The sequence below is a fragment of the Heteronotia binoei genome, chromosome 2, assembly GCF_032191835.1.
Source record: "Heteronotia binoei isolate CCM8104 ecotype False Entrance Well chromosome 2, APGP_CSIRO_Hbin_v1, whole genome shotgun sequence".
Lineage (NCBI taxonomy): Eukaryota > Metazoa > Chordata > Lepidosauria > Squamata > Gekkonidae > Heteronotia > Heteronotia binoei.
In genome coordinates, this window is record NC_083224.1 from 3,210,612 (window position 1) to 3,238,177 (window position 27,566).

The 27,566-nt window shown below is 51.6% G+C and overlaps 1 protein-coding gene and 1 non-coding gene across 2 annotated transcripts in view; one reads left to right on the forward strand and one right to left on the reverse strand.

Annotated features, from left to right (window-relative positions):
• LOC132591060 (protein-glutamine gamma-glutamyltransferase 2-like) overlaps positions 1–27,566 on the reverse strand; it is a 153,341-nt gene that overhangs the window by 118,234 nt on the left and 7,541 nt on the right. The window contains 1 exon segment of the mRNA XM_060263946.1: positions 15,859–16,038. Within this exon segment, the coding sequence (XP_060119929.1) occupies positions 15,859–16,038 (180 nt within the window).
• On the forward strand, positions 11,690–11,756 carry TRNAT-AGU (transfer RNA threonine (anticodon AGU)). Its single transcript has one exon. It is a non-coding gene; the product is annotated as a tRNA-Thr (tRNA).

Sequence of the window (27,566 nt, forward strand, 5' to 3'; positions counted from 1 at the left end):
CAGGTTTGCACTCCCCAGACTTCCTGGAACCTGCGGTTTGCAACCTGCGAGCCACAGCAGCCCTTTCTTCTAGGGCGAGAAATCGAGACTCGTGCCGTTTGTGCGTCTTGTGCAGATAGGGTTGCCAAGTCCAATTCAAGAAATATCTGGGGACTCTGGGGGGTGGAGCCAAGAGACAAAGAAGAAGATATTGGATTTATATCCTGCCCTCCACTCCGAAGAGTCTCAGAGCGGCTCACAATCTCCTTTCCCTTCCTCCCCCACAACAGACACCCTGTGAGGTGGGTGGGGCTGGAGACGGCTCTCACAGCAGCTGCCCTTTCAAGGACAACCTCTGCCAGAGCTCTGGCTGACCCAAGGCCATGCTAGCAGGTGCAAGTGGAGGAGTGGGGAATCAAACCTGGTTCTCCCAGATAAGAGTCCGTGTACTTAACCACTACACCAAACTGACATTGGGGGTGGAGCCAGGAGGAAGGTGTGACAAGCATAACTGAGCTCCAAAGGGAGTTCTGGCCGTCACATTGAAAGGGAGTGCACACCTTTTGAAATGCCTTCCTTCCATAGGAAAGAATGAAGGATAGAGGCACCTTCTTTTGAGGCTCATAGAATTGGACCCCCTGGTCCAATCTTTTTGAAACTTGGGGGGGTGTATTTTGGGGAGAGGCCTTGAATGCTATGCTGAAAATTGGTGCCTCTATCCCAAATAACAGCCCCCTCAGAGACTCAAATACCTGCAGATCAATTCTCCATTATACCCCACGGGAATCGGTCTCCATAGGGAATCATGGAGCAACCAGCAGACATTTCCCTCCCCCTTCCCGTCCTGCTTTCTGATGACCCTGAAGCGGGGGGGGGGGCTCCAAACCAGGGTATCCCCTGCCCTCACCTGGGGATGTGCAGATAAGGGGGGGTAGTTTGTTGTAAAGTTGGGAGCTGCTGCAGAATCAAGGGGGGGAGGGGGGAGTGCTTGCACAAAGGAAGAAGAAGAAGAAGAAGAAAAAGAAGAAGAAGAAGAAGAAGAAGAAGAAGAAGAAGAAGAAGAAGAAGAAGAAGAAGAAGAAGAAGAAGAAGAAGAAGAAGAAGAAGAAGAAGAAATTGGATTTATATCCCGCCCTCCACTCCGAAGAGTCTCAGAGCGGCTCACAATCTCCTTTCCCTTCCTCCCCCACAACAGACACCCTGTGAGGTAGATGAAGATATTGGATTTATATCCCGCCCTCCACTCCGAAGAGTCTCAGAGCGGCTCACAATCTCCTTTATCTTCCCCCCCCCCCACAACAGACACCCTGTGAGGTAGATGAAGATATTGGATTTATATCCCGCCCTCCACTCCGAAGAGTCTCAGAGCGGCTCACAATCTCCTTTCCCTTCCTCCCCCTCAACAGTCACCCTGTGAGGTAGATGAAGATATTGGAATTATCTCCCGCCCTCCACTCCGAAGAGTCTCAGAGCGGCTCACAATCTCCTTTATCTTCCCCCCCCACAACAGACACCCTGTGAGGTAGATGAAGATATTGGAATTATCTCCCGCCCTCCACTCCGAAGAGTCTCAGAGCGGCTCACAATCTCCTTTCCCTTCCTCCCCCACAACAGACACCCTGTGAGGTAGATGAAGATATTGGAATTATCTCCCGCCCTCCACTCCGAAGAGTCTCAGAGCGGCTCACAATCTCCTTTATCTTCCCCCCGACAACAGACACCCTGTGAGGTAGATGAAGATATTGGATTTATATCCCGCCCTCCACTCCGAAGAGTCTCAGAGCGGCTCACAATCTCCTTTACCTTCCTCCCCCTCAACAGACACCCTGTGAGGTAGATGAAGATATTGGATTTATATCCCGCCCTCCACTCCGAAGAGTCTCAGAGCGGCTCACAATCTCCTTTCCCTTCCTCCCCCACAACAAACACCCTGTGAGGTAGATGAAGATATTGGATTTATATCCAGCCCTCCACTCCAAAGAGTCTCAGAGCGGCTCACAATCTCCTTTATCTTCCTCCCCCACAACAGACACCCTGTGAGGTAGATGAAGATATTGGATTTATATCCCGCCCTCCACTCCGAAGAGTCTCAGAGCGGCTCACAATCTCCTTTATCTTCCTCCCCCACAACAGACACCCTGTGAGGTGGGTGTGGCTGAGAGAGCTCTGACAGAAACTGCCCTTTCAAGGACAACCTCTGCCAGAGCTATGGCTGACCCAAGGCCAAGCTAGCAGGTGCAAGTGGAGGAGGGGGGAATCAAACTCGGTTCTCCCAGATAAGACTCCGCACACTTAACCACTACACCAAACTGGCTCAAGTATGTCAAAAGCGCTTCTTGCCAGGACTATTGCTATTATTTCGCTTAGAGATGACTGCTGGCTTGCTGTGTTACGACTTGGGATGTTACTAGGGGGGGGGAGTAGGGGGCCTACAATGGGTAGATTTTGGTGCTTAGCATTTGAATGTATAATGGATGGACCTGAGTCTATTTCCGAGCCTCAGTTTCAGCAAGAGAAGTCTTTAGGGTTGCCAAGTCCAATTCAAACAATATCTGGGGGACTTTGGGGGTGGAGCCAGGAGACATTGGGGTGGAGCCGGAAGTGAGGTTGTGACGAGCATAACTGAACTCCAAAGGGAGTTCTGGCCATCAGATTCAAAGGGACCGCACGCCTTTTAAATGCCTTTTATCCAGGGGTGGCCAACGGTAGCTCTCCAGATGTTTTTTTTTTGCCTTCAACTCCCAACAGCCCCAGCCAGCATGGCTGATGGCTGGGGCTGATGGGAGTTGTAGGCAAAAAAACATCCGGAGAGCTACCGTTGGCCACCCCTGCCTTTTATCCATTGGGAATAATGAAAGAGAGGGGCATCATTTGAGGGACTGATAGAACTTGGACCCCTTGGTCCAATCTTTTTGAAACTTGGGGGGCGTCTTGAGAAGAGGCCCTGGATGCTGTGCTGAAAATCTGGCGCTTCTTTCTCCCCAGCTGCCCAGCTCTGAGCCACCTGGTGCGCCCTCGGCCTGACTACTGCAAAGTCGCACCTGGGTCCAGGGGGGAAGCGGATGGCCAGGTGGGGGCGGGAGAGGGGTAGGGGGTTGAAATGGGGGATGGAAATTCAGAGCCAGGGAGGAACCAGCCACGAGGCGACTTGGTGAGACCGAACCGGGATGGAGGGGGGGTCAACAGCAGGGCAACACAGAGAGAGGGAAACTCCTAGTGATATGCGGACAGGGGACATGGAGTGAGGTTAACCCCCACCTTCAGCGTGGTCTGCAGACCAATGCTAGGAGAGGGACCGTCTCGCCCTGAAGCCAACCCCTCCACCCTGTGGTCTCACACCCAGCCTCCAAGATCAGTCAGAAAACGAAACGAATCTTGCTCTGTAACAAAGCAGGAGTCAAGTGGCACCTTTAAGACCAACCGATTTTTATGCCGATTGGAAGCTTTCGTGTGCTAGTAAGTAAGTAAGTTTTTATTTATACCCCGCCCTCCCCAGCCGAGGCAGGCTCAGGGCGGCTTACAGAACATGATACGACATCATGATATCACAATAACAGATAAAATCAGTCAATAATATAAATACAAATATAAATTAATTTTAAAAAGTTAAAACAATACAGTGGTGCTACAGTCTCTATTTATCCGGCAGCGTCATATTTATTCTGGTCACGTCTTAAAGGCTTCTTGGAAGAGGGCAGTTTTGCAGGCCCTGCGGAACTGGTTGAGGTCCCGCAGGGCCCGCACCTCCTCCGGCAGCTGATTCCACCATTGGGGGGGCTTTTATAGAGAAGGCCAGCTCCCTAGTTGTTTTAAGTTTGGCCTCCTTAGGCCCAGGGATTTCCAAAACATTTTGTGTACTGGAACACAGTGCTCTCTGGGGAACATATGGAGAGAGGCGGTCCCTGAGGTAGGCAGGTCCTCGGCCATATAGGGCTAGAAGCACACGTCATCAGACAATAGGATGGAATGGCCAACCGTCTTAGATATAGAGAAAGCGGGCAGTGGATTAGTATGCAAAATCATAGAAATGTGTTGTTAGCAGATTAAAAGAGTCACCGTTGAATGCGGTGCCCAAAACGGAACGCAAGACTCCAGGTGAGGTCTTACCAGAGCAGAGGAAAGCGATACCATCACATCACGTGATCTGGACACTAGACTCCTGTGGATACAGCCCAAAATTGCATTGGCCTTTTCAGTTTATGTTAACTGGGCTGCATCAACAAGGAGGCAATATAAGTCAGAATAGCAGATTGATGTCTATGTCATTAGGAGTGGTGCCATAAATAAGAGTCCGTTAACAAACATTTCCGTGATTTTGCATACTAATTCACTGCCCACGATCTCTACATTTAGGACTGTTTCCCGTTCCATCCTATTGTCTGATGAAGTGCGTTTTTAAGCACGGGAGAGCTTACATTCTGAATAAAACTTTGTGGGTCTTAAAGGCGCCGTTTGAGTCCAACTTTCTTCTATCGCTTCAGACTAACCCGGCTGCCCACTTGGAAATCTTAGCTCTTTGCTTCAGACAAACACGGCTGCCCACTTGGAAATCTTAGCTCTATGGAGGTCACACACAAAATCCTGGATCCGGGTGGTGCTCGTGGTCTCTGCTGGAAAGTTCTGTGTTTTAATTTGACCTGGCCAAACGCCAAGGTCAGGACAGGCCTGGAGGCTCCTTCCTCGCAAAGCCACAATGTCGCACCAAGAAGGGAGTGTGGGAAAGGCAAAGAGAAAGACTTCCTGCCTTTATTCCCCAGGCATGTCCTTTTTGCTTCCTTGCTCACGGCCTGATGTATGGAGATAAAACCACAGCCAACCTTTACGGAATCCTTCTCCCCATTCCAAAAGAGGCTTCAGCGGGTCAGTTGTGGGACACGACGACGCTGGAAACATTCGTCAGTTAGCTTGTGCAATTGAATCCTGAATCATTGTTTAAAATCACAATGACAGAGAGCGGCCATGTTGCTAGGGCTGCCAATCCCCAGGTGGGGCCAGGGGATCCCCTGGTTTGGAGACCCTCTCCCCACTTCAGGGTCATTAGAAAGCGGGAGGGGAAAAGAGAAAATATCTGCTGGGCATTCCATTGTTTCCTAGGTGGAGACCAATTCCCATAGGGTATAATGGAGAATCGTGGGTATCTGGGCTCCTGAGGGCAGTCTTTTGAGGTGGAGGCACCGAATTTTCAGCATAGCATCCAGTGCCTCTCCTCAAAACACCCACCAAGTTTCAAAAAGATTGGACCAGGGGGTCCAATTCTATGAGCCCCCAAAGAAGGTACCCCTATCCTTTATTATTTCCAGTGGAGGGGAAGCATTTAAAAGGCGCATGGTCCCTTTAAAAGTGATGGCCAGAACTCAATGATGCTTGTCACAACCTTGCTTCTGGCTCCACTTCCAATGTCTCCTGGCTCTACCCCCAAAACTCTGCCCCCACAAAGATATTTCTTGAATTGGACTTGGCAACCTTACATTTTGCTCTGGAGAAGAATTAGGGATGCCAGCCTCCAGGTGGGACCTGGGGATTCCCAGAATTACAGCTCAACTCCAAACGACAGAGATCAGTTGCCCTGGAAAAAAACAGCTGCTTTGGAGGGTGAACTGTGTGGCACTGTGCCCCACGGAAGCCTCTGTCTTTCCCAGGCTCCGCCCCCAAATCTCTAGGAGTTTCCCAGCCTGAATTTGGCAACCCTACCCACCCCCATCCTCTGTCGGTGGCCTTGGGGGACCCGGCAACCCTAATTCAAGTCCAGTTGCACATTAGAGACCAACAAGAGATGGTGAGATCTCTGACGAAGACTCCCAAAAGCTCATACCCCAAAAATCTTAGAATCATAGAATCACAGAATCGTAGAGTTGGAAGGGACCTCCAGGGTCATCTAGTCCAACCCCCTGCACAATGCAGGAAACTCACAAACTCCTCCCCCCTAAATACACAGGAGCTTCATTGCTGTCAGATGGCCATCTAGCCTCTGTTTAAGAACCTCCAAGGAAGGAGAGCCCACCACCTCCCAAGGAGGAAGCCTGTTCCACTGAGGAATCGCCCTAACAGTCAGAAAGTTCTTCCTAAAGTTGAGCCGGAAATTCTTTTGATTTAATTTCAACCCATTGGTTCTGGTCCTACCTTCCGGGGCCACAGAAAACAATTCCACCCCATCCTCGGTATGACAGCCCTTCAAGTCCTTGAGGATGGTGATCGTATCACCTCTCAGCCGCCTCCTCTCCAGGCTAAACATCCCCAGCTCCTTCAACCTTTCCTCATAGGACCTGGTCTCCAGACCCCTCACCATCTTCGTTGCCCTCCTCTGGACCTAGGTTTGCCAATCCCCAGGTCCCAGCGGGGGTTCTTCCACTTTCCCAGGCTCCTTCCCTCCCCCAGTCAGCTGGCCAGAGGCGGGGGGGGGGGGGAAGGGGGGAAGCCCCGCCCTCAGAGGACCATGTGCCTTTCCACCTCCCGGTGCTTCAGTCTCCAATTGAAAGGCGTCCTCTTGGGATGGGGTGTCTGTGTTACTTTGAAGAAGTTGGCAGCAACTTGTGAGTAGAGAAGCCAACCTCTCGCTTCAGAGTCACCAGAAAAGGGAGGGGTGGAAATGTCTGCTGAGCACTTCATTATTCCCTATGTGGAGATCGATTCTCATAGGGTATAATGGGGAATTGATCTGGAGGTTTCGGGGGCTCTGGGGGAACTGTTTTTTTTTTTTTTTGAGATAGAGGCACCAAATTTTCAGTATAGTATCTAGAGCTCTCCTCAAAGTACCCCCCAAGTTTCAGAATGATTGAACCAGGGGGTCCAATTCTATGAGCCCCAAAAGAAGGTGCCCCTATCCTTCATTATTTCCTATGGAAGGAAGACATTTAAAAAGGTGTGCTGTCCCTTTAAATGTGATGGCCAGAACTCCCTTGGAGCTCAATTATGCTTGTCACACCCTTGTTCCTGGCTCCGCCCCAATGTCTCCTGGCTCCACCCCAAAGTCTCCTGGCTCCACCCCCAAAGTCCCCAGATATTTCTTGAATTGGACTTAGCAACCCTATCTGGACCCCTTCCAGCTTGTCTAGATCCTTCTTAAAATGTGGTGCCCAAAACTGAACACAATACTCCAGGTGAGGCCTTCCCAGAGCAGAGGAAAGCGATACCATCACATCACGTGATCTGGACACTATACTTCTGTTGATACAGCCCAGAATGGCATTTGCCTTTTTAGCCGCCGCATCACACTGTTGACTCATGTTCAGCGTATGATCCACTAAGACCCCTAAAAATCCACTAAGATCCACTAAAGATCTTGTGGGTCTTTAACGCACAATTAGACTCTGGATCACAGATTAAAGGTATGATTTTTTTAAAAAAAAACCAACAACAAAGTTGTTATTTGTGTTGTTATTGTCAGGAGAGCTGGTGGACCAGGGTTAGTTTTGGTAACAGGGATAGAAATGGAGCAAAGAAATAGAGCAAAGGTTAAAAAGAGAGTAGAAATTTATCTCCCAGCCTCTAATACTACCGATGAGATCATTGTTCTAGTTTTAGCAAATGTTATCTCCACTCTGAAGGGGAGGCCCTTGAATTCTCAGCTCTCAAATGTCCCAACACCAACACCCTGGGTGCTGCCGACCTCTTCAGCTAGACTAAATTGGGGGAAGGGGAAGGAAGGAGAGGGGCTATGTAGCTGAGGGGTGGGGGGAGGGAGTCCTGACCTGGCCACGTGGAAATGGGGTGCTGGGAACAGATGCAGCCTAGTACCAGAAGAGGAATCAAGAGCACAGGACTAAACGAAAAGCCCTGCAGTGGTCCATCTAGTCCAGCAATCTGTCTCCCACAGTGGCCAGCCAGTTCCTCTGGAGGGTCAACAACAGGGCAGAGAGGCCGAGGCCTTCCCCTGAGAAGAACCTCAGAAGAGCCCTGCTGGATCAGACCAGGGAGGGTCCATCTAGTCCAGCCTCCTGTCTCACACAGGGGCCAACCAGTTACTCTGGAGGGCCAACAACAGGGCAGAGAGGCCAAGGCCTTCCCCTGAGAAGAACTTCAGAAAAGCCCTGCTGGATCAGACCAGGGAGGGTCCATCTAGTCCAGCCTCCTGTCTCACACAGTGGCCAGCCAGTTTCTCTGGAGGGCCAACAATAGGGCATAGAGGCCGAGGCCTTCATAAGAACATCAGAAGAGTCCTGCTGGATCAGACCAGGGAGGGTCCATCTAGTCCAGCCTCCTGTCTCACACAGTGGCCAGCCAGTTTCTCTGGAGGGCCAACAATACGGCATAGAGGCCGAGGCCTTCATAAGAACATCAGAAGAGTCCTGCTGGATCAGACCAGGGAGGGTCCATCTAGTCCAGCCTCCTGTCGAACAAAGTGGCCAACCAGTTTCTCTGTTGGTTCTCTGGAGGACCAACAACAGGGCAGAGAGGCCGAGGCCTTCCCCTGAGAAGAACATCAGAAGAGCCCTGCTGAATCAGACCAGTGAGGGTTCATCTAGTCCAGCCTCCTGTCTCACACAGTGGCCAGACAGTTCCTCTGGAGGGCCAGCAACAGGGCAGAGAGGCCAAGGCCTTCATAAGAACATCAGAAGAGCTCTGCTGGATCAGACCAGGGAGGGTCCATCTAGTCCAGCCTCCCGTCTCACACAGTGGCCAACCAGTTCTTATGGAGGGCCAGCAACAGGGACTAGCAGCTGAGGTCTTCATAAGAACAATAGAAGAGCCCTGCTGTGTCAGACCAGAGGGGGCCCATCTAGCCCAGGAGCTTGTCTCACACAATGGCCAACCACTTCCTCTGGACAGCCAACAAGGGGACACAGAGGCTGAGTCCTTCCCCTGATGTTGCCTCCTGTCTCTGGGATTCAGAAGTTGACTACAGTGACTGTTGGGCTCACAGTCCTTTTGCAAGGTCACAAGTTCATAGTATTGCCTCTTTTCTTCCTAAATCCTTGTTGTTCCGTCGCACAGTCAAGTCCGACTCTTCGTGACCCCATGTTAGTTCCCTGTAAAGGTCCACCCATCAGTGCTGGAGCTGCCTTATGCTGAATCAGACCTTTTGGCCTATCAGGGTCAGGATTGTCTACTCAGACTGGCAGTAGCTCTCCAGGGTCTCAGGCAGACGTCTTTCATTTCAGAGGTCCTCTACCCAGGTCCTCTTTCATTCAGAGGTCCTCTACCCAGTCCTTTTTAACTGGAGCTGCTGCTGGAACGCACGATCATACAGAACCATAGAATCATAGAGTTGGAAGGGACATCTAGGGTCATCTAGTGCAACCCCCTGCACAATGCAGGAAACTCACAAACACCTCCCCCTAAATTCACAGGATCTTCATTGCTGTCAGATGGCCATCTAGCCTCTGCTGAAAAACCTTCAAGGAAGGAGAGCCCACCACCTCCCAAGGAGGAAGCCTGTTCCACTGAGGAATCGCTCTAACGGTCAGGAAGTTCTTCCTAATGTTGAGCCGGAAACTCTTTTGATTTAATTTCAGCCCACTGGTTCTGGTCCTACCTTCTGGGGCCACAGAAAACAATTCCACACCATCCTCTATAGGACAGCCCTTCAAGGACTTGAAGATGGTGATCCTATCACCTCTCAGCCGCCTCCTCTCCAGGCTAAACATCCCAGCTCCTTCGACCTTTCCTCATAGGACTTGGTCTCCAGACCCCTCACCATCTTGGTCGCCCTCCAAGGTACGAAGCTACCTTGTACTGAATCAGACCATTTGTTCATTGAGGTTAATATTTCCTGCTCTGACCGGCAGCTGCTTTCCAAAATATCATTCCTTACCACATCCTTTTAACTTTTGACCCTGGGACTTGAATGTGGGATCTCCTGCCTACAAAGCAGATGCTCTGCTCCTGAGCCAAGGCCCCACTTGTGTCCTCTCCATCCCTGACAACTCCAGAGCTGCAAGGAGACGGCACTGGGAAAGAGCTTCTTTGGCCCGAGACCTTGGAAAGCGGCTGCCAGCCAGATGAGACATGACTGGGCTTGCTGTCTTAAACCTCCGTCATTCTCTCAGGCAGCTCTCCATGCCGGGAGTTATGCCTGAAGGAGCTCACGGAAGAATGATCGGCAGCTTCAGAAACAAAACATTCCTTGGGGCTTCTGGAATGTTTACTCACTTTTTTAGTGTTTTTTCTTTTCAGCGTTCGCTACTTGACATCTTCAATTACCAGCTCTGGAGGCCGCTGCCTGCATTCTTGCAGGGCTCCACTGGTTCTTTTTCACCCATTCCAGCCCAAACACATTCCAGCACAAGAGCCGGGCAAAGATGGTCCTCGTGGGTTGTCCTTAGGCTGCCTTTTGGGTGTGTCATTGAACCTGGATCGTGCCCAGGCGGCAAAGACAGCTGGCTTAAAGCTGTGCCTCTTGGGCTTACCCGATGATTCCTTCTACCTACCCTCTGAGAAACCTGCTCACTTTCTTGTTCCTTTACAGAAGGAGAAGGAGAAGAAGGAGGAGGAGGAGGGAGGAGAAGGAGGAGGAGGAGGAGGAGAAGGAGAAGGAGGAGGAGGAGGAGGAGAAGAAGGAGGAGGAGAAGAAGGAGAAGGAGGAGGAGAAGAAGGAGAAGGAATAGAAGGAGGAGAAGGAATAGAAGGAGGAGAAGGAATAGAAGGAGGAGAAGGAATAGAAGAAGAAGAAGGACTAGAAGAAGGAGGAGAAGGAGGAAAAGGAGAAGAAGAAACTGTATGTATATCCCACCCTCCACTCTGAATCTCAGAGCGGCTCACAATCTCCTTTATCTTCCTCCCCCGCAACAGAAACCCTGTGAGGTGGGTGGGGCTGAGAGAGCTCTTACAGCAGCTGTCCTTTCAAGGACAACCTCTTCGAGAGCGATGGCTAACCCAAGGCCATTCCAGCAGCTGCAAGTGGGGAGGAGTGGGGAATCAAACCCAATTCTCTCAGCTAAGAGTCCACGCACTTAACCACTGCTACACCAAACTGGCTCTAAGAACATAAGGGAAGCCATGTTGGATCAGGCCAATGGCCCATCCAGTCCAACACTCTGGGTCACACAAGGGCCAAAAAAACCAGGTGCCACCAGGAGGTCCACCAGTGGGGCCAGGGCACTAGAAGCTCTCCCACTATTGCCCCTCCCAAGCACCAAGAATACAAAGCATCACTGCCCCAGATATAAGAACATAAGAGAAGCCATGTTGGATCAGGCCAATGGCCTGCCCATTCCAACACTCTGTCACACAGTGGCCCAAACCCAGGGGCCATCAGGAGGTCCACCAGTGGGGCCAGGACACTAGAAGCCCTCCTACTGTTGCCCCTCCCAAGCACCACGAATATAGAGCATCACAGCCCCAGACATAAGAACAAAAAAGGAAGCCATGTTGGATCAGGCCAATGGCCCCTCCAGTCCAGCATTCTGTCACACAGTGGCAAAACAACAACAACCAGCTAATTTCTGCTGTGGTTCAAATCCACCCCCACCCCCACCCCCATGCTGCCAATCTGTGCTGTTCCCGGATTCGGGGAAAGGGAGTCATCATCCGTCAGGAATTCAAGACACACACACAGTCCTGGGGAGGAGATGTGAAAACAAACCAGACCATGTGGAGGAAGCAGATATCTCTGCCGCAGTTGGGAGTGGGGAGGGGGTGGTGGAAAGAGGTCTTGTTTTGTGTCAATGAGGGTGGGGCAACAAGCTGTCTGACTGGCAACAGGCCAGAGAAACTGGGCCCTTCACTGCTGGTAGATAAGAGGGGAGGGAGGGAGCAACTGGTGGGGAGGGACGGTGGCTCAGTGGTAGAGCATCTGCTTAGTAAGCAGAAGGTCCCAGGTTCAATCCCTGGCATCTCCAACTAAAAAGGATCCAGGCAAGTAGGCATGAAAAACCTCAGCTGGAGACCCTGGAGAGCCACTGCCAGTCTGAGTAGACAATACTGACTTTAGGGATGGATGGCGGTTTAGTGGCAGGGCATCTGCTTGGTAAGCAGAAGGTCCCAAGTTCAATCCCTGGCATCTCCAACTAAAAAGGGTCCAGGCAAGTAGGCGTGAAAAACCTCAGCTGGAGACCCTGGAGAGCAGGGGAGGGACGGTGGCTCAGTGATAGAGCCTCTGCTTGGTAAGCAGAAGGTCCCAAGTTCAATCCCTGGCATCTCCAACTAAAAAGGGTCCAGGCAAATAGGCGTGAAAAACATCAGCTTGAGACCCTGGAGAGCTGCTGCCAGTCTGAGGAGACAATACTGATTTTGATGGACCCAGGTTCTGATTCAGTATAAGGCAGCTTCATATATGTTCATATATGTGTGGCGCAGTGGTTAGAGATTCAAATCTGCACTGAGTCCTGAATAAGGTTGCCAATTCCATTTCAAGATATATCTGGGGACTTTGGAGGTGGAACCAGGAGACTTTGGGGTTGTGTCAGGAGACACTGGGGGTGGAGCCAGGAGCCAGGTGGTGACCAGCATAATTGATCTCCAAAGGGAGTTCTGGCCACCACATTGCAAGGGACTGCACACTTTTAGATGCCTTCCCTCCTTTGGAAATAATGAAGGATAGGGGCACCTTCTTTAGGGGCTCATAGAATTGGACCTCCTGGTCCAATCCTTGCAAAACTTGCAGGGCATTTTGAGGAGATGCATCGGATGCTATGCTGCAAATTTGGTGCCTCTACCACAAAAAACACCCCTCCCCCTGGACCCAAGATACCCGTGGATAAATTATCCATTATATCCTAAGGGAATTGGTCTCCATAGAGAATCATGGAGTGCTCAGCAGACATCCCCCCCACACATGTTCTGATGACCCTGAAGTGGTGGAAGGGCCTCCAAACAAGGGGATCTCCTGCCCCACTTGCAGATTAGAAATACAGTAGAGAGAATAACGGAGAGAAGGAGAATCCAAAGAAAAACCGTGACAAAATAACGAATGCAATCATTAGTTCATTTATAACCATTTGTAGATGAAACTTCAAAGTACTTGATTATCATGATCCAATCTAACAATTAGTATTTTAAGATAAGTACATATAATTCATTTACAACACGCATCTAAGCACCATTACGTCAGAACAAATGGCTTAAAGTGCTTAGTGCTACAAAGTGCTTGTAAGTCAAAGTGCCTGTGGAAGAAAAATCTGCACATATTTCATATACAAAGCACAGCCAGTTTGGTGTAGTGGTGAAGTGTGCGGACTCTTATCTGGGAGAACTGGGTTTGATTCCCCACTCCTCTACTTGCAGCTGCCAGAATGGTCTTGGGTCAGCCATGGTTCTGGCAGAGGTTGTCCTTGAAAGGGCAGCTACTGTGAGAGGCCCCTCTCAGCCCCACCCACCTCACAGGGTGTCTGTTGTAATGGAGGAAGGTAAAGGAGATTGTGAGCCGCTCTGAAACTCTTCGGAGTGGAGGGTGGGATATATATCCAATATCTTCTTTTCCTCCTCCTCCTCCACTTGCAGCTGCTGGAATGGCCTTGGATCAGCCAGAGCTCTGGCAGAGGTTGTCCTTGAAAGGGCAGCTGCTGTGAGAGCCCCCTCCAGCCCCACCCACCTCACAGGGTGTCTTTTGTTGCAAGGGGAAGGTAAAGGAGATTGTGAGCCGCTCTGAGACTCTTCGGAGTGGAGGGCGGGATATAAATCCAATATCTTCATCTACCTCACAGGGTGTCTGTTGTGTGGGAGGAAGGGAAAGGAGATTGTGAGCAGCTCTGAGACTCCTCAGAGTGGAGGGCGGGATATAAATCCAATATCTTCATCTACCTTCATCTACCTATCTACAGTGCTAGACTTCATCTACCTCACAGGTGTCTGTTGTGGGGGGGGGGGCGGGAAGGTAAAGGAGATTGTGAGCCGTTCTGGGACTCATCGGAGTGGAGGGCGGGATATAAATCCAATACCATCTTCTTCTTCTAAATGAACTAATGATTGCATTCGTTATTTTGTCACGGTTTTTCTCTGGGTTCCCACCTGGGGATTGGCAACGCTAGTCCTGAAGCTGTCTACGCGGCCTCAGGTTAGTCTCTGTCTCAGAAGCAGCCTACCCCACAGAGTTGTTGTGGGGATACACAGCCAAGGAACTTGGGCACCTCTCTGAGCTCTTGGAGGGGAAAGACAAATGTGGATGTTAATTTATGTTAAATGTGAATTGGTATGGTTTTAAGATAATGCTGATTTTAAAGTTTTGTATAACTATTGTATGGATGTTGTTAGCCGCCCTGAGCCTGCCTAGGCGGGGAGGGTGGGATATAAATAAAATTGTATTATTATTATTATAAATGTGACAGATGGCCAAACGGAAGGGGGGGGAGGAGAGTGCAACAGAGTGGAGTGGAGAGTGACTGGAGAGCAGCAAACCCTGCTTTGAGTTCATGTCCTGGAACGCTGCCTGACCTTCAGCGGGTCTACTGGAGTGCATTGAACTAAAAACCTGCAAGCAAAGAATTCTTCCCAACGCTTCTGGGACACTCGGCCCAATGCCATTTCCTCTGGATCCTTCTGTTCCAGCTTTGAAAAGTAGGTGGAGTTTGGCATGAAACTCTTAACTGCTGCTTTCCCCATTACCTAATAGATTGTTTTTCCTCTCAGATGTGCTCTCCAGTAAGGACATGAGATCATAAGAGAAGCTGGATCAGGCCACTGGCTCATCCAGTCCTGTACTCCGTGTCACACAGTGGACAAAAAAATCCCAGGTGCCATCAGGAACATAAGAACATAAGAACGTAAGAGAAGCCCAACAGGGCTTATGTGCTTATGTGACACAGAGTGTTGGACTGGATGGGCCACTGGTCTGATCCAACAAGGCTTCTCTTATGTTCTTATGTGACACAGAGTGTTGGACTGGATGGGCCACTGGTCTGATCCAACAAGGCTTCTCTTATGGTCTTATGTGACACAGAATGTTGGACTGGATGGGCCACTGGCCTGATCCAACATGGCTTCTTTTATGGTCTTATGTGACACAGAGTATTGGATTGGATGGGCCACTGGCCTGATCCAACATGGCTTCTCTTATGTTCTTAAGTGACACAGAGTGTTGGACTGGATGGGCCATTGGCCTGATCCAACAGGGCTTCTCTTATGTTCTTAAGTGACACAGAGTATTGGACTGGATGGGCCACTGGCCTGATCCAACATGGCTTCTCTTATGTTCTTATGTGACACAGAACATTGGACTGGATGGGCCACTAGCCTGATCCAACAGGGTTTCTCTTATGGTCTTATGTGACACAGAGCGTTGGACTGGATGGGCCACTGGCCTGATCCAACAGGGTTTCTCTTATGGTCTTATGTGACACAGAGTGTTGGACTGAATGGGCCACTGGCCTGATCCAACATGGCTTCTTTTATGGTCTTATGTGACAGAGTATTGGATTTGATGGACCACTGGCCTGATCCAACATGGGTTCTCTTATGTTCTTAAGTGACACAGAGTGTTGGACTGGATGGGCCACTGGCCTGATCCAACAGGGCTTCTCTTATGTTCTTATGTGACACAGAGTGTTGGACTGGAGGGGCCACTGGCCTGATCCAACAGGGCTTCTCTTATGTTCTTATGTGACACAGAGCGTTGGACTGGATGGGCCACTGGCCTGATCCAACATGGCTTCTTTTATGGTCTTATGTGACAGAGTATTGGATTTGATGGACCACTGGCCTGATCCAACATGGGTTCTCTTATGTTCTTAAGTGACACAGAGTGTTGGACTGGAGGGGCCACTGGCCTGATCCAACAGGGCTTCTCTTATGTTCTTATGTGACACAGAGCGTTGGACTGGATGGGTCACTGGCCTGATCCAACAGGGTTTCTCTTATGGTCTAATGTGGCACAGAGTGTTAGACTGGATGGGCCACTGGCCTGAACCAACATGGCTTCTCTTTTGTTCTAATGAGGGTCTAGCCAACAGCTCTGTGCATCCCCCTGTGGGGTCTGCCCCCCAATCAGGAAACAGCAAGGGAACTTGCCTGTCTCGACGTTGAAGGACAGCTTGTCCAGCCCTTCCTCGTAGCTCCTCCCTACGAAGTGCAGCGTGATGGAGAAGGGCTGCCCCCTGCGCACCACCAGCTGCTGGCAGCCCATCTCGGAGGTCCGGTGGTTCCGGTGGTTGCTCTCACATTGAAGGTCCCAGGACTGCAGGTCCAGATCTGCAAGGACAGGAAGCACCAATGAAAGCCAGGCTCACGCTGGGCCCTCTGCAATCACGCTCTCTCCGCCTCCCCAGAACTTGGGTTGCCAACTCTGGTTTGGGAAATTCCTGAAGATTTGGGGCAGAGGGCGGAGTTAGGGAGGGGAGGCACTTCAGCAGAGTACGATGCACATAAGATAGGGTTGCCAATCCCCAGGTGGGGGCAGGGGATCCCCCGGTTTGTAGCCCCCCTCCCACTTCAGGGTCGTCAGAGAGCAGGGGGAGGGGAGGGGAATGTCTGCTGGGAACGCTGTTATTCCCTGTGGAGATTTATTCCCCTTAAAAATCATGGAAAATTGATCCGTGGGTATCTGGGGCTCTGGGGGGGGCTGTATTTTGGGGTAGAGGCACCAAATTTTCAGTATAGCATCTAGTGCCTCTCCCCAAAATAACCCCCAAGTTTCGAAAAGATTGGACCAGAGGGTCCAATTCTATGAGCCCCAAAAGAAGGTGCCCCTATCCTTCGTTATTTCCTATGGAAGGAAGGCATTGAAAAGGTGTGCCGTCCCTTTAAATGTGAGGGCCAGAACCCCCTTTGGAGTTCAATGATGCTTGTCACACCCTTGCTCCTGGCTCCACCCCTAATGTCTCCTGGCTCCACCCCCAAAGTCCCCAGATATTTCTTGAATTGGACTTGGCAACCGTAGAAGGGAGGAAACTCAGCATGGTGTTCTCCCGTAGAAAGCCCCCTCCAAAGCAGCCATTTTCTCCAGGGGAGATGATCTCTGCCAGCTGGAGATCAGTCGTCAAAGCAGGAGATCTCCAGGCCCCACCTGGAGGCTGGCAACCCTAGGCCCCCTGGAAGGTTGGCAACCTAGCATGGGGTTTGATTCCCCACTCCTCCGCTTGCAGCTACTGGAATGGCCTTGGGTCAGCCATAGCTTCGGCAGAGTTGTCCTTGAAAGGGGAACCTAGCCGCGTCTTTTGCGTAGCTTGGGTTTAGCGGTTTACGTTTGCTACGCAAAAGCCGCGGCACTTCCTGTAACTTCGGCGCAGATGGTGGGAAATCCAACTGGACGCTGCGGAGGGAACAGGATTGTGACTGCGAGGTAAGCTGTGTGCGAAAAAGGTATTTAACTGTTTCCGTCTGCGGCACGAAAACCGCGACATTTGCTGCAGCCCCGACGCAAATAGTGGGAAATCGGGAGGACACGGGGCTGAGAAGACAGCCGTGAGAGCGGCGTGAGGGTGAGTGCGAAATCCGTCCCTTTCTGTGCAGGAGGAGGCAAGTCGACAGGCCTGGCACACTGTAAGCCCCAAGGTCAAACTCAGCTGATATGCATGTCAGAACTCAAGAACTTCAAACGGATCCCATACTTAGTTACAAAGCTAGGATTTTATTGAAGAGAACTAGGTGCTGGAAAAGGCAAGATAACAGTAATGGCGAGAGCCAGCATCAGCTCGATTTTATACACGTAAAGCAAACATCTCACAAAGCCACAATTCACATTGTAGGGCGCATCTGTCTTCTCACCATCACTATCAGTAGAGAGGATGCCTCCCTACTCCGAAGGCCATGCTGTTCGGCTTCAAAGGGTCCCAGTGTGAGAATGTGCAGAGACGAGACATAACTCATTCTACAGCCCCAAATATTTTGGATACCAGTGGGGCAAGGTTAATTACTATTCAGGCACTCTGGGTTAAGCAAAGGTTACAACATGGAGTCAGTTTGGTTCAGTAACAATACAGCTCTAAGCCACAGTAAAACTACCATACAGCATTGGTCACATTATAGAGGACCAGCAGCAAAGATACAAGTTCTGACAATGCATCAGGAAGGACCACTGATTCCAAAGCAAGCCGCAGCTGAGGAAAATCAGTTTGGTGTAGTGCTTACGTGTGCGGACTCTTAGCTGAGAGAACCAGGTTTGATTCCCCCACTCTTCCACTGGCACCTGCTGCAATGGCCCTGGGTCAGCCAGAGCTCTCTATCTGGGAGAACCGGGTTTGATTCCCCACTCCTCCACTTGCACCTGCTGGAATGGCCTTGGGTTAGCCAGAGCTCTCTTATCTGGGAGAACCGGGCTTGATTCCCCACTCCTCCACTTGCAGCTGCTGGAATGGCCTTGGGTCAGCCAGAGCTCTCTTATCTGGGAGAACCGGGTTTGATTCCCCCCTCCTCCATTTGCAGCTGCTGGAATGGCCTTGGGTCAGCCAGAGCTCTCTTATCTGGGAGAACCGGGTTTGATTCCCCACTCTTCCACTTGCACCTGCTGGAATGGCCTTGGGTCAGCCAGAGCTCTCTTATCTAGGAGAACCGGGTTTGATTCCCCACTACTCCACTTGCAACTGCTGGAATGGCCTTGGGCCAGCCAGAGCTCTCTTACCTGGGAGAACCGGGTTTGATTCCCCACTCCTCCACTGGCACCTGCTGGAATGGCCTTGGGTCAGCCAGAGCTTTTATCTGGGAGAACCGGGTTTGATTCCCCGCTCCTCCACTTGCAGCTGCTGGAATGGCCTTGGGCCAGCCAGAGCTCTCTTATCTAGGAGAACCGGGTTTGATTCCCCCCTCCTCCACTTGCAGCTGCTGGAATGGCCTTGGGCCAGCCAGAGCTCTCTTACCTGGGAGAACCGGGTTTGATTCCCCACTCCTCCACTGGCACCTGCTGGAATGGCCTTGGCTCAGCCAGAGCTTTTATCTGGGAGAACCGGGTTTGATTCCCCGCTCCTCCACTCGCAGCTGCTGGAATGGCCTTGGGTCAGCATGAGCTCTCTTATCTGGGAGAACTGGGTTTGATTCCCCACTCCTCCACTGGCACCTGCTGGAATGGCCTTGGGTCAGCCAGAGCTCTCTTATCTGGGAGAACCGGGTTTGATTCCCCACTCCTCCACTGGCACCTGCTGGAATGGCCTTGGGTCAGCCAGAGCTCTCTTATCTGGGAGAACTGGGTTTGATTCCCCACTCCTCCACTGGCACCTGCTGGAATGGCCTTGGGTCAGCCAGAGCTCTCTTATCTGGGAGAACCGGGTTTGATTCCCCACTCCTCCACTGGCACCTGCTGGAATGGCCTTGGCTCAGCCAGAGCTTTTATCTGGGAGAACCGGGTTTGATTCCCCGCTCCTCCACTCGCAGCTGCTGGAATGGCCTTGGGTCAGTCAGAGCTCTCTTATCTGGGAGAACTGGGTTTGATTCCACACTCCTCCACTGGCACCTGCTGGAATGGCCTTGGGTCAGCCACAGCTCTCTTATCTGGGAGAACTGGGTTTGATTCCCCACTCCTCCACTGGCACCTGCTGGAATGGCCTTGGGTCAGCCAGAGCTCTCTTATCTGGGAGAACTGGGTTTGATTCCCCACTCCTCCACTGGCACCTGCTGGAATGGCCTTGGGTCAGCCAGAGCTCTCTTATCTGGGAGAACCGGTTTTGATTCCTCACTCCTCCACTGGCACCTGCTGGAATGGCCCTGGGTCAGCCAGAGCTCTCTTATCTGGGAGAACCGGGTTGGATTCCCCACTCCTCCACTTACACCTGCTGAGATGGCCTTGGTTCAGCCATAGCTCTCTTATCTAGGAGAACCAGGTTTGATTCCCCACTCCTCCACTTGCAGCTGTTGGAATGGCCTTGGTTCAGCCAGAGCTCTCTTATCCGGGAGAACCGGGTTTGATTCCCCACTCCTCCACTTGCAGCTGCTGGAATGGCCTTGGGTCAGCCATAGCTCCGTTATCTGGGAGAACCGGGTTTGATTCCCCCCTCCTCCACTTGCATCTGCTGGAATGGCCTTGGGTCAGCCAGACCTCTCTTTTCTGGGAGAACCGGGTTCGATTCTCCACTCCTCCACTTGCACCTGCTGGAATGGCCTTGAGTCAGCCAGAGCTCTCTTATCTGGGAGAACCGGGTTGGATTTCCCACTCCTCCACTTGCACCTGCTGGAATGGCCTTGGGTCAGCCAGAGCTCTCTTATCTGGGAGAACCGGGTTGGATTCCCCACTCCTCCACTTGCACCTGCTGGAATGGCCTTGGGTCAACCAGAGCTCTCTTATCTGGGAGAACCGGGTTCGATTCCCCACTCCTCCACTTGCACCTGCTGGAATGGGCTTGGGTCAGCCAGAGCTCTCTTATCTGGGAGAACCGGGTTGGATTCCCCACTCCTCCACTTGCACCTGCTGGAATGGCCTTGGGTCAGCCATAGCTCTCTTATCTGGGAAAACCGGGTTGGATTCCCCACTCCTCCACTTACACCTGCTGAGATGGCCTTGGTTCAGCCATAGCTCTCTTATCTAGGAGAACCAGGTTTGATTCCCCACTCCTCCACTTGCAGCTGCTGGAATGGCCTTGGGTCAGCCAGAGCTCTCTTATCCGGGAGAACCCGGTTTGATTCCCCACTCCTCCACTTGCAGCTGCTGGAATGGCCTTGGGTCAGCCATAGCTCCGTTATCTGGGAGAACCGGGTTTGATTCACAACTTCTCCACTTGCACTTGCTGGAATGGCCTTGGGTCAACCAGAGCTCTCTTATCTGGGAGAACCGGGTTTGATTCCCCCTCCTCCACTTGCAGCTGCTGGAATGGCCTTGGGTCAGCCAGAGCTCTCTTATCTGGGAGAACTGAGTTTGATTCCCCACTCCTCCACTTGCACCTGCTGGAATGGCCTTGGGTCAGCCAGAGCTCTCTTATCTGGGAGAACCGGGTTGGATTCCCCACTCCTCCACTTGCACCTGCTGGAATGGCCTTGGGTCAGCCATAGCTCTCTTATCTGGGAGAACCGGGTTGGATTCCCCACTCCTCCACTTACACCTGCTGAGATGGCCTTGGTTCAGCCATAGCTCTCTTACCTAGGAGAACCAGGTTTGATTCCCCACTCCTCCACTTGCAGCTGCTGGAATGGCCTTGGGTCAGCCAGAGCTCTCTTATCCGGGAGAACCGGGTTTGATTCCCCACTCCTCCACTTGCAGCTGCTGGAATGGCCTTGGGTCAGCCATAGCTCCGTTATCTGGGAGAACCGGGTTTGATTCCCCACTCCTCCACTTGCACCTGCTGGAATGGCCTTAGGTCAACCAGAGCTCTCTTATCTGGGAGAACCGAGTTTGATTCCCCCCTCCTCCACTTGCAGCTGCTGGAATGGCCTTGGGTCAGCCATAGCTCTCTTATCTGGGAGAACTGGGTTTGATTCCCCACTCCTCCACTTGCACCTGCTGGAATGGCCTTGGGTCAGCCAAAGCTCTCTTATCTGGGAGAACCGGGTTCGATTCCCCACTCCTCCACTTGCACCTGCTGGAATGGCCTTGGGTCAGCCAGAGCTCTCTTATCTGGGAGAACCGGGTTGGATTCCCCACTCCTCCACTTGCAGCTGCTGGAATGGCCTTGGGTCAGCCAGAGCTCTCTTATCTGGGAAAACCGGGTTGGATTCCCCACTCCTCCACTTGCACCTGCTGGAATGGCCTTGGGTCAGCCAGAGCTCTCTTATCTGGGAGAACCGGGTTGGATTCCCCACTCCTCCACTTGCTCCTGCTGGAATGGCCTTGGGTCAACCAGAGCTCTCTTATCTGGGAGAACCGGGTTCGATTCCCCACTCCTCCACTTGCACCTGCTGGAATGGCCTTGGGTCAGCCAGAGCTCTCTTATCTGGGAGAACCGGGTTGGATTCCCCACTCCTCCACTTGCACCTGCTGGAATGGCCTTGGGTCAGCCATAGCTCTCTTATCTGGGAGAACCGGGTTGGATTCCCCACTCCTCCACTTACACCTGCTGAGATGGCCTTGGTTCAGCCATAGCTCTCTTATCTAGGAGAACCAGGTTTGATTCCCCACTCCTCCACTTGCAGCTGCTGGAATGGCCTTGGGTCAGCCAGAGCTCTCTTATCTGGGAGAACCGGGTTTGATTCCCCACTCCTCCACTTGCAGCTGCTGGAATGGCCTTGGGTCAGCCATAGCTCCGTTATCTGGGAGAACCGGGTTTGATTCCCCACTCCTCCACTTGCACCTGCTGGAATGGCCTTGGGTCAACCAGAGCTCTCTTATCTGGGAGAACCGGGTTTGATTCCCCCTCCTCCACTTGCAGCTGCTGGAATGGCCTTGGGTCAGCCAGAGCTCTCTTATCTGGGAGAACCGGGTTTGATTCCCCACTCCTCCACTTGCACCTGCTGGAATGGCCTTGGGTCAGCCAGAGCTCTCTTATCTGGGAGAACCGGGTTGGATTCCCCACTCCTCCACTTGCACCTGCTGGAATGGCCTTGGGTCAGCCATAGCTCTCTTATCTGGGAGAACCGGGTTGGATTCCCCACTCCTCCACTTACACCTGCTGAGATGGCCTTGGTTCAGCCATAGCTCTCTTACCTAGGAGAACCAGGTTTGATTCCCCACTCCTCCACTTGCAGCTGCTGGAATGGCCTTGGGTCAGCCAGAGCTCTCTTATCCGGGAGAACCGGGTTTGATTCCCCACTCCTCCACTTGCAGCTGCTGGAATGGCCTTGGGTCAGCCATAGCTCCGTTATCTGGGAGAACCGGGTTTGATTCCCCACTCCTCCACTTGCACCTGCTGGAATGGCCTTAGGTCAACCAGAGCTCTCTTATCTGGGAGAACCGGGTTTGATTCCCCCCTCCTCCACTTGCAGCTGCTGGAATGGCCTTGGGTCAGCCAGAGCTCTCTTATCTGGGAGAACTGGGTTTGATTCCCCACTCCTCCACTTGCACCTGCTGGAATGGCCTTGGGTCAGCCAGAGCTCTCTTATCTGGGAGAACCGGGTTGGATTCCCCACTCCTCCACTTGCACCTGCTGGAATGGCCTTGGGTCAGCCAGAGCTCTCTTATCTGGGAGAACCGGGTTTGATTCCCCACTCCTCCACTTGCAGCTGCTGGAATGGCCTTGGGTCAGCCAGAGCTCTCTTATCTGGGAAAACCGGGTTGGATTCCCCACTCCTCCACTTGCACCTGCTGGAATGGCCTTGGGTCAGCCAGAGCTCTCTTATCTGGGAGAACCGGGTTGGATTCCCCACTCCTCCACTTGCAGCTGCTGGAATGGCCTTGGGTCAGCCAGAGCTCTCTTATCTGGGAGAACGGGGTTTGATTCCCCACTCCTCCACTCGCAGCTGCTGGAACAGCCTTGGGTCAGCCATAGCTTTGGCAGAGGTTGTCCTTGAAAGGGCAGCTTCTGTCAGAGCTCTCTCAGCCCCACTAACCTCACAGGGTGTCTGTTGTGGAGAAGAAAGCAAAAGGAGATTGTAGGCCACTCTGAGACTCTCTCTTTGAAAGGGCAGCTGCTGTGAGAGCCCTCTCCAGCCCCACCCACCTCACAGGGTGTCTGTTGTGGGGGAGGAAGGGAAAGGAGATTGTAGGCCGCTCTGAGACTCTGTCCTTGAAAGGGCAGCTTCTATCAGAGCTCTCTCAGCTCCACTCACCTCACAGGGTGTCTGTTGTGGAGAAGAAAGCGAAAGGAGATTGTAGGCAGTCTGAGATTCTGTCCTTGAAAGGGCAGCTGCTGTGAGAGCCCTCTCCAGCCCCACCCACCTCACAGGGTGTCTGTTGTGGGGGAGGAAGGGAAAGGAGATTGTAGGCCGCTCTGAGACTCTGTCCTTGAAAGGACAGCTTCTGTCAGAGCTCTCTCAGCCCCACTCACCTCACAGGGTGTCTGTTGTGGGGAAGGAAGTTAAAGGAGATTGTGAGCTGCTCTGAGTCTCTGAGATTCAGAGTATAGGGCAGGATATAAATCCAAAATCTTCTTCTTCTTCTTCTCTGATGAAAAGCTGCCGCCAGTCAAAGGAAACGCACAGTTCTGGATGCAATAGAGGCCCGATTCATTGTCAAGCAGCTTCACGTATTCTTTGGGAAACAAACAACACAACACTAATCGGCATTTGAAATGCAGTGTTCCGAAGCCAGGGGAAATCTCACAGAAATCACCTCACACTGGGCGGCAGCGGGAGAGAGGGATGTCTCTGTCAGAGAAAGGGACCCGGAGGCTCCAACCCTTTAATTTAAAGGGCAGGGTTGATGGTATGCTTTATCACCATCTTGCCTTTAGTAGTAAGGCCCATTGTAGGAAGAAATACAATGGGCTCTAGAAAAATATAAGGGGGGGTGGGCTGTGGCTCAGTGGTAGAGCATCTGCTTGGGAAGCAGAAGGTCCCAGGTTCAATCCCTGGCATCTCCAACTAAAAAAAAGGGTCCAGGCAAATAGGCGTGAAGAACCTCAGCTTGAGACCCTGGAGAGCCGCTGCCAGTCTGAGTAGACAAGACTGATTTTGATGGACCAAAGAGGGTCTGATTCAGTAGAAGGCAGCTTCATATGTTCATATTGGGTGTGTATGTAGGGGGAGTGATGAATGTGTAGGTGGCAGGAAACAACTCCATACAGTAGACTGTCATAATGACTCCCCCAGACTATGGAGCAAAGGCTGAGAATCATAGAATCATAGAGTTGGAAGGGACCTCTAGGGTCCTCTAGTCCAACCCCCCTGCACAATGAAGGAAACTCACAAATACCTCCCCCTAAATTCACAGGATCTTCATTGCTGTCAGATGGCCATCTAGCCTCTGTTGAAAAACCTCCAAGGAAGGAGAGCCCACCACCTCCTGAGGAAGCCTGTTCCGTTGAGGAACCGCTCTAACGGTCAGGAAGTTCTTCTTAATAGAATCATAGAGTTGGAAGGGACCTCCAGGGTCATCTAGTCCAACCCCCTGCACAATGCAGGAAACTCACAAACCCCTCCCCCTAAATTTACAGGATCTTCATTGCTGTTTGATGACCATCTAGCCTTTGTTTAAAAACCTCCAAGGAAGGAGAGCCCACCACCTCCCAAGGAAGCCTGTTCCACTGAGGAATTGCTCTAACGGTCAGGAAGGTCTTCCTAAAGTTGAGCCGGAAATTCTTTTGATTTAATTTCAACCCACTGGTTCTGGTCATACCTTCTGCGACCACAGAAAACAATTCTACACCATCCTCTATAGGACAGCCCTTCAAGGACTTGAAGATGGTGATCGTTTCACCTCTCAGCCGCCTCCTCTCCAGGCTAAACATCCCCAGCTCCTTCAACCTTTCCTCACAGGACTTGGTCTCCAGACCCCTCACCATCTTTGCTGCCTTCTTCTGGACTCCTTCCAGCTTGTCTAGATCCTTCTTAAAACGTGGTGCCCAAAACTGAACACAAGACTCCAGATGAGGTCTTACCAGAGCAGAGTAAAGTGATACCATCACATCACGTGATCTGGACACTAGACTTCTGTGGATACAGCCCAAAATTGCCTTTGCCTTTTTAGGCACCGCATCACACCGTTGACTCATGTTCAGCATATGATCCACTAAGACCCCGAGATCCTTTTTGCACAGACAACTGCTAAGTCAAGTCTGCCCCATCCTATAACCATGTATGGGATTTCTCCTACCTAAATACATTTATCCCTGTTCAAATTCATTTTATTGATTTTAGCTCAGTTTTCCAGCCTGTCAAGTTCATCCCGGATCCTCTCTCAGAGCTGGGGGCCCCACTTGGCACTAACCACTCACCTACACTCTCCCAGGCCTAGTTGATGGGGCTGACGTCATTCATTTTGACGGAACGGCTAAACAAACCGCAGCCAGATCATACGAGCAAAGGCTGAATGAACTGGGCAGGGGGATTTAAAAAGAATGGTTGAGGATTTGGAGAGAGCTTTGACCATCAGTCCATCAACCTCAGTATTGTCTACTCAGACTGGTAGCAGCTCTCCATGGTCTCAGGCTGAGGTCTGTCACATCAACTACTGTCTGGTCTTTTTAACGGGAAATGCCGGGGGATTGAAATGTCGGGGGATTGAGTGGAGGGCGAGATATAAATCCAATATCTTCATCTACCTCACAGGGTGTCTGTTGTGGGGGAGGAAGGGAAAGGAGATTGTGAGCCGCTCTGAGGCTCTTCGGAGTGGAGGGCGGGATATAAATCCAATATCTTCACCTACCTCACAGGGTGTCTGTTGTGGGGGAGGAAGGGAAAGGAGATTGTGAGCCGCTCTGAGACTCTTTGGAGTGGAGGGCAGGATATAAATCCAATATCTTCATCTACCTCACAGGGTGTCTGTTGTGCGGGAGGAAGGGAAAGGAGATTGTGAGCCGCTCTGAGACTCTTCAGAGTGGAGGGCGGGATATAAATCCAATATCTTCTTCTTCAAAGGAATTTCAGGGCTATAACCAGAGGCGACATTTGTGGAAAATTTCCTGTTACGAAGCTGAGAGCAGTGGTTAGGGTTGCCAACTCTGGGATGAGAAAATCCTGGAGATTGCAGGAAGAACCCGTGGAGGGCAAGGTTTGGGGAAGACTGCAAATTTATACCCCGCTCTTCTCTGAATCGGAGACACAGAGCGGCTTACAACCTCCTTTGTCTTCTCCCCCCATAACAGACACCCTGTGATGTGGGTGGGGCTGAGAGGGCTCTCACAGCAGCTGCCTTTTCAAGGGCAACTCCTGGGATAGCTATGGCTGACCCAAGGTCATTCCAGCAGTTGTAAATGGAGGAGTGGGAATCAAACCCAGTTCTCCCAGATAAGAGTCCGCGCACTTAACCACTACACCAGGGGTGGCCAACGGTAGCTCTCAGATGTTTTTGCCTACAACTCCCATCAGCCTCAGCCAGCATAGCCAATGGCTGGGGCTGATGGGAATTGTAGGCAAAAAACATCTGGAGAGCTACCGTTGGCCACTCCGGCACTGCACCAAACTGGTGTAGCAGATACTCCTTTGCATATTAGGCCACATCTCCCTGATGTAGCCAATCCTCCAAGAGCTTATAGGGCTCTTATTGTTGTTAGCCGCCCTGAGCCTGCCTAGGTGGGGAGGGCGGGATATAAATAAAATTTATTATTATTATTATTATCTTAGTACATGTCCTACTGTAAGCTCCAGGAGGATTGGCTACATCAGGGGTGTGTGGCCTAATATGCAAAGGAGCTCCTGCTAGAATTCCAGACTTGACACCAATGCCAACTCCAAAGCTGCCATTTCCACAAAAGGGGACTGATCTCTGTAACCTGGAAATCAGTTGTAATTCTGAGAGGTCGGCAGGCCCGACCTGGAGAGTGGCAAACCCCGGGGCCAGGCTGCCAGAAAACCCGAGCCATTGCTGTCCCAAGGAAGCCACGACAATCTCCGTCCCCGAAGGCTGCCCCCAAACCCCTGCCTGCAATTGTGATAGCCTGGCAAAGCAAGCTCTTCCTTCTCCCCCTTCCTCCCTTGGGGAGCCTCAGCCAATAGAGAAAATAGAGGTTTTGCTCTGTAACTCCTGCGCGATTGAACAAGTCTTGCAAAGCACACACACACATTCTTTCTATCACTGTGTTTCTCAGATCTGCTGCAAACCAATGTCGGAACCCCCCTGGCACAACGGAGCAGTAAAATATTTATACTGTACATATTAAAAATATCCAAGGCAGCTGGAACAATGGCCTGAAACAATGGGAATGCAATCCAAAAGATATCGCAGAACGATTAAAACATCAAGTGGAACACTTCGAAGAAAACCGCTTCAAAGAGGAAGCTTTCAAGATGCTTCCTCCGTTCTCAGACTTTGTTGTGCGGCCAAACCA